The sequence below is a fragment of the Paramormyrops kingsleyae genome, chromosome 2 (genome assembly GCF_048594095.1).
Source record: "Paramormyrops kingsleyae isolate MSU_618 chromosome 2, PKINGS_0.4, whole genome shotgun sequence".
Taxonomy (NCBI): domain Eukaryota; kingdom Metazoa; phylum Chordata; class Actinopteri; order Osteoglossiformes; family Mormyridae; genus Paramormyrops; species Paramormyrops kingsleyae.
The window spans coordinates 41,187,825-41,194,578 of NC_132798.1; the positions used below are offsets into that span (position 1 = coordinate 41,187,825).

Here is a 6,754-nt window from a genome sequence, read left to right on the forward strand (position 1 = left end):
TGAGTGTATATAGCCTATAGCCTATGTATGATACGTTTTTTTTTTTTAATAAGTTATCTTTTTTTTCTTTTAATCTACCTTTAAAAGCTGCGAGTTTGATTGGATTAAAAATTGCCTAAATAATATATTATATATGTTTAAATGAGCCTTTGACCTTTTGGTTGTATTAATAGACCATAAATATTCCGTATTGTACATTTAGTTTGAGTCAACAACCCTTACATGAAAAATATAATAGTGCCGAATACTTCGTTGACCACAAGAACAAAGGATATGCATCAGCCACATGAAATGTATATACTGTAGATCAAACAAGTGATGAAAAATAAAATAAGACACCATATGCCAACCCTTTAAACGACGGAGTATATATCTAGCTACTGCTGGATATCTGCCGCAAATAAATCGATACTTTTTATATAATCTGGTCACGCATACGTGGCAGCTACATACTTGTATCATCTTACTGTGCTCGGGTGCCACCGCTACGGTAACTGGCGGCTTTCCTGGACTGACACTTTATACGCGATTTATAGATGAATAAATTGACGAATACGGAAATCGCACCTTTTCGCACCTACGGATCCCGGGTCCGTGAGCCGAGATTTGGCGTGTGATCACGTGAGGGGAGGGGGGGTGGTAAAGGAGGAATAAGCGGCGGATTGCGGCACAGAGACGGAGCCATGGAGTAATGGCATTCGAACCCGCCTGTGTTTACCGAGTTTGTCTGGCTGATTTGCCTTGATAAGTGCAATGTTTAGGAAGCTCATGATCGCCTGGAGATGACCGGCGACGGGCCTGCTTGTACGCTTTAATTTAAAGGACACTTCTTTTATTATCCAGGCCACTGCTTACTGTCCTTCTATTGCCGACAAAATGCAATGAACACTTCTGGAAAGTGGTTGGTTTTCATACCCAGGGTGAGTCTTTTTGGATTTAAACGATCGAGTGTCGATCTTACGGCTTTTGCACGAATAAACAAATGATTTGAAGTTGTTGGATTTTCCTGATCGCTTCTAGGAGAAAACCTAGCCTGCATTTTCTTTTGAAACGCCCAAGTGTGATACGTGGTCTATTTAATCTTTAACAAGGAACTTTTGCTTTTAGTGATTAGCAGTTTTGTGGATTAAAATGTTTGCCTTTTGTCCTGTTTTTTCTTATTTCTTTGTCTGTTTCAAAGCATAGTTTAATTTCACGCATTTCGTGCGCAGGCATTTGTGGAAAATGAGCCAATTCTGCTTGAAGGCGGGTTTGTTTTGCTTGTTAATATTTTTCCCCACAATTGATCTTTTACTACATCTTAAAGGCCACCAAAGCTCAAGGCATAAGAATGTAATACGTCAGCCTTGTTAATCTCGCATACATGATCTTGAAAGCGGTAGTTACTGTGTTTAGATGGGGCTCGTAACAACTTTGTACGAGAAAGATCAATAGTACTAATCTTCATTATTAATGTGTTTCTGTTTGTAATCACGTTGGTTCGTCCATTTTTGAATTTGGTGTCATTTGGAAGTCCATCTTTATTAGGCTATCTGAACGGATTTTGGAGAATCACGGCAATTTATAATCGGCTATTAAAAGGCCTTTTTTTAATTCCTTTTTTTTTTTTTTTTTTTTTTTTTTTTTTTACTTTAACTCATGTATAAATTGCATGTGTTGACTTCGGATGTTTTGTTGGATATGAGACGGTGCAAGTGTACCGTTGCTGCATTATAGGAATATCTTACGCTTTGAATGTTTTTAAAACATTTAGTAGGTTTATTGAAATAAGACTGTGTTACTGATTAGTGTCAGCACTGTCCTGATTTGGATTGTGCTGGGGACTTTTGACAGCTTTAACGACTTGGCATTTGACTGGTGCATTTAATTCTGAATATTTTGTGTATGCCCGTAATAGTATACTTGAGTTTTGCTCCCTGTCAATTCGCAATAATCTCACGTTGTACAGGGTGCCTGGTTTTAACCAAGCCTGCGTGCTTCACGATACTGTTGTAGCTGTAGCAGGGGTTTCAAACTTTTCTTAAATCTGGGATTCCCAAATATGTGTTTTTGTGTTGCATACACTGGATGACTATATCAATATTTGGTCAATTTAGAGTATGTTTCTGCAGACCCCTGCAACTGCTGTCCAGACCCCCAGGGGGTGGTGGACGCGAGGTATAAACCCTGTACCCTACAGCAATGTTACTGAAACTGGTCCTTGGGGACTCCATGACAGGCCACATTTTTGCTACCAGAAGCTGGTCAGGAGCAAAAACGTGGACTGTCTGTGGTTTCCCAAAGACCGGGTTGGGAAATGTGCTCTGCAGGACCCTGTATAAGTAAGGTTCTGGTTGTTGATGTCTGGAAATCTCTACTTGAAACAGTGAAGGAGGGGGTCGATGTTCAGCGGGGGGGAGTGACCTTGAAGACACGAACCACCATTATGGGTGTCCTGGCCATGGTGTGAGGTGAGTCCTTTCTTCAGAGTAATGCCCACATGGCTGCATATTTTCATGCTTGTTTTACATCTTTGAAACCGTGCCTTACAGTTTAGAGATCATTCTTCCACATTAGGGATGGGTATCATGAGGATTTTATCAATATCGATAACGATACTGGAAGCTGAATACTTTTGTATTGATTATTTTACTAGTGAAATTACAATTGAAATATTTTCAATTGAAATATTCAATATTTAAAATTACATTCACATTAAATTACAGCCCCTAAATATTCAAGCATTATTGAATGCAATGCATTTTTTTAAGCATTGCTTAATGCAATGCATTTTTATTTGGTTAGTGTAATTCAGCATGCTTTTTTGCATCAGCGACTTTTGTCATTAATTTATTTCCATAAGCATTACATTTACTAAAGTGAGCCCAAACTTTTGAAGGCTTTACCTTATCTGTCATGACGACTGGAGAGGACAGTATATAATCTCTCACCTATGCATCTAAAATGTGATCACATGACACCTGCAGTATCATTATTATTAGGGGACGGTTTAGAATTAAAAAATGGTGCTATGTTACGGTGCTTTTCCACTGCAACAGGTACAGAACTTATGGTATGGTACTTTCGGTACTTTCCCTTTTCCGGTGATCTCCATTGACCAGTCACGTACCAGTACCAAAAGTTCCGGTACTGAAAGTGCCAAACTGGGGTGGTACTTGAAATGCTTTCTTTGTTGATTGGTCATGCGAATATACTGCCTGAAACACAATACAACCACTGTCTTGAAAAGTTTACAATAAAAAAGTAATAATGGATGCGTGGACAGAATCCCCAAACTTTAATTGTGATCTAGAAGAACTGATCCAAGATCAGGATTGCAGGGACAAGAAATAAAGTATTATGTATAATATACTAGGGTGGCACGGTACTTTGTTGTAATAATTATTGGGGTATTCATAAAGCAAAAATGGAGATCAACATAAATTTTAAACATCAAGGATGAAAATGATTATGATTGCGTTCTCTGAGACATGCAGCGCTCATGTAAAAACTGCGGCGGTAAACTATAAGCTGATTTTTCAACATATTACATAATCTATAAAAGGAATAACAATTAAATTGCAAAGCTAGCTATGTTTTTTCCTGTGACAAAGTAAAAATTCCCTGCGCTATAATGTCTGTACAGAACTGAAAATAAAAAAAAAAAGCCTGATCTTAATCTTGCTATCTAGCAATGTGCATAACATGCGATGTTGGTATTAATATCTCATACCGTCCAGCTGTTTAATGTGCTATAGCCTTTTTCAAATTCAGTACAAAGTACACCGCCCTGCGTTGTGATGTTATTCAGCGCCGGTACCGGTTTTTACACCAGTGGAAAATCAACAAATTCTTTAAGTACCAAAAGTAAAGTACTTGGTGTGGTGGGAAAGCGCCCTTAGAATGAATTAATGGCAAAAATACCAATAGTGGCACCATTTGTCCAGGAGCTTATCGATAGTATCGGTATCGCCCAGTCCAATTCAGTATCGGTTCTTGATACCCATCCCCATTCCACATAAAAGAATGTTTTTAGTTCCTCCAGTGACTTTGTGTGTTTTAATGTCAAATTAGGCTTTAAAGTCTGAAGCAAAAAATTGATTTTTTTTTTTTTTTTTTTACCGCCTCCCCCCCACCAATGTTGTAGAGTCACCACCAGGGGGGGCCATGAAGCTGAACGAGCGCAGCGTGGCTCATTATGCCACTTGTGACTCCCCACCTGACAAGACTGGCTTTCTGTATAAGAAGGGGGAGCGCAACACGGCCTACCACCGGCGCTGGTTCATCCTTAAGGGTAACATGCTGTTCTACTTTGAGGACCGGCTGAGCCGCGAGCCCATTGGAGTCATCGTGCTGGAGGGCTGCACCGTAGAGTTGTGCGAGTCAGTCGAGGAGTTTGCCTTCGCCATCAAGTTCGACTGTGCCAGGGCCCGCATCTACAAGATGGCTGCCGAGAGCCAGGCCGGCATGGAGTCGTGGGTGAAGGCGCTGTCGCGGGCCAGCTTCAGCTACATGCGGCTGGTGGTGCAGGAGCTGGAGAGGCAGCTGGAGGAGATGCAGGAGGCCGGGGCGGCGGCGGCACTGCAGGGCAGGCCCCGGTCAGGCAGGAAGTCATTCCAGCAGGGGAACCGGCCCAAGGCCACGGCGCCAGCTGGCCCAACTCGCAGCCACCATGAGGAGATCCTCCTCCTGCCTGGAAACTCCAAGGAGAACGGGGTGGCCTGGAGCAAGCCTGCAGCCCTGCCAAATGGCTGTGAGGGGCCCGCACCCTCCCAGGGCTTGGAGCATGGTGCCGATGGACCTCCCCCAGTTCCGCCCCGCAGGCGGGGAACTTCTGCACTCTCGACCTCCTCCTTGGAGAGCCCCGTTTCACCCGGGACCGGCTGCTTTGCCAGGCTGCACGAGTGGTACGGCAAAGAGGTGGCTGAGCTGCGGCAGGAGTGGCTGCAGAGTCAGTGAGAGCCCGTCCCCTTGGCACGCTGGCGTCCAATCAGATTCAGGGCAGCATCTGCCAGACCTGAACACCTTAAATCCTTCCACTTTTTCACTACAACTCTTCTAATACTTTTAGCATAAATTGTGACTCATTACCCTGTCACCTGATTGTCCGACTGGGTATTTTTTAAGTGTTTTTTTTTTTCTTTTTTCCAGGAACGTGTGAATTTGAGGATCTGGTTCCTTTGTTGGTTTTACTGGCATTACTGTTATTTTATAGAGACAAACACACTGAAAATGGTGACAGTTTTCTTCATTGTTGTGTGTCATGTTTGTTTATGTAAGTCTGTACCATGTTACCTTTTTCAAAACATTTTTAAAGGCCAAATATCAGGAGTGCAGGTGATGGACCTGCAGATGGGGCTTGACCACTCCAGTCCTTTTTGTAGTTTTCAGTATAGTATAAATATTGGTTTGAGCGTTGGGGGATAATTAAGGCTCACAGCCAATGATCCTTGTGCTGTCCATAGAATTTTAGCCTATCTAACTGACCACAGTGCAGCGTAACGACCCTGTGGTCTCTAAAGGGGTACAGTCACCATGATTCGTGCCTTTTTAAGTTGTAAATGCTATTTCTCATCACTTGCTTTATCCTGTGACCAGTGCCAAAACATTTAATCTGTGGGGAAGCTTCTTGCATGTTTCATGCGTGTTCTCCTGTTAAAGCGCACAGCTACATCTGCTACAGCATTTAATATTCCGATGTAAAACTGAATTAGCCACATATGTGTACAGTGCTGATGGGAACCCGACAGATTCCGGGTTTGAGGGGACCTGAAGTCGCAGTTCCTGTTTGAAGATGTGCCACTTTGTCTGAATTACAGCACTTCTGCAAAGACTGGCTGAAATGCCTCTAGCCTGGAAAAAGTGATGTCAGATTGTAGGAAGTTCTTGCCACTAAAGGTGGTGCAACTTGTTTTTAAGTTTATGGGGGAAATATTATCCAAAACATATATAAATGGTGTATTTTCCCTAAAAAAAAAAAAAAGGAAAAAAAAGAAATTTTTGCTCTAGTCCCCTTTGTCTAATTACGTTTTGTTTAATGATCTGAATCCAGTCTGACTAACATGCAAGGTGAAATCTGGATAATACTTTTACATGGCACTGTATAATATAGTAACATATTAGACACAATACACCAATGATCATATTTTAAGTGTCATTAAAACTTCTTAAACTTTTTTTTTTTTTATGTAAAAAAAAGCTCCTCACCAAGGAAATGGTAAGAGAGGTAAGAAAACACACATGCTTATTGCCAGTTTGTATAAGGGGACAAATGCAATAAATGCACGAATCAAGCTGTAATTTTTATTCTTGTTTTCTTGGAGTTTTCGTTGGTTCCACAATGCGGTGAAAAAGCAGGTGGTTCTGGTTCCTATAAGTTCTTCTTAAATTGTGACTGAAGTTGACTACCTGAGTTGCCTGGAAAGGACTGACTTCTAGATAGTACTTTGCATTGCATGCTGCTGTAGAGTCTGGTTCTCTGACACTGACTGTATATTTACATTTACAGCAGACGTTATCATCCAGTGTGATGCACAGTTGAGAAAACTGAGTCAGCCAGTCCCTGGAGCAGTCGGGCTCAACTGTGAAGTAACTTTGCCAAACATGGAATTTAAACCAACAAACTTCTGATCTCAAGCACAGAGGTCTGACCCACAGCGCCACACAAATGGCAGTGTTAAACAATAAGCTATTCACAGCCTTAAACCTTAATGCTTCTTTGTTGCATATACAAGTTTCCGAATGTTTCAGCTGTAAACCACCTCATCTTTAACTC

General features: G+C 41.6%; 1 protein-coding gene across 1 annotated transcript; it reads left to right on the forward strand.

Moving 5' to 3' along the window:
• The first annotated feature begins 466 nt into the window (after positions 1-466).
• pheta1 (PH domain containing endocytic trafficking adaptor 1) lies at positions 467-6,279 on the forward strand. The gene is made up of 3 exons (XM_023832231.2): positions 467-920; positions 2,367-2,450; positions 4,127-6,279. Exon 3 carries the CDS (start codon positions 4,147-4,149, stop codon positions 4,936-4,938), a length of 792 nt encoding a protein of 263 aa, XP_023687999.1. The 5' UTR covers positions 467-920; positions 2,367-2,450; positions 4,127-4,146; the 3' UTR covers positions 4,939-6,279.
• The last annotated feature ends 475 nt before the right edge of the window (positions 6,280-6,754 follow it).

Bases quoted from the DNA above. Each gene is read 5' to 3' on its own strand.
- pheta1 (XM_023832231.2), top strand. From the start codon at position 4,147: ATGAAGCTGAACGAGCGCAGCGTGGCTCATTATGCCACTTGTGACTCC.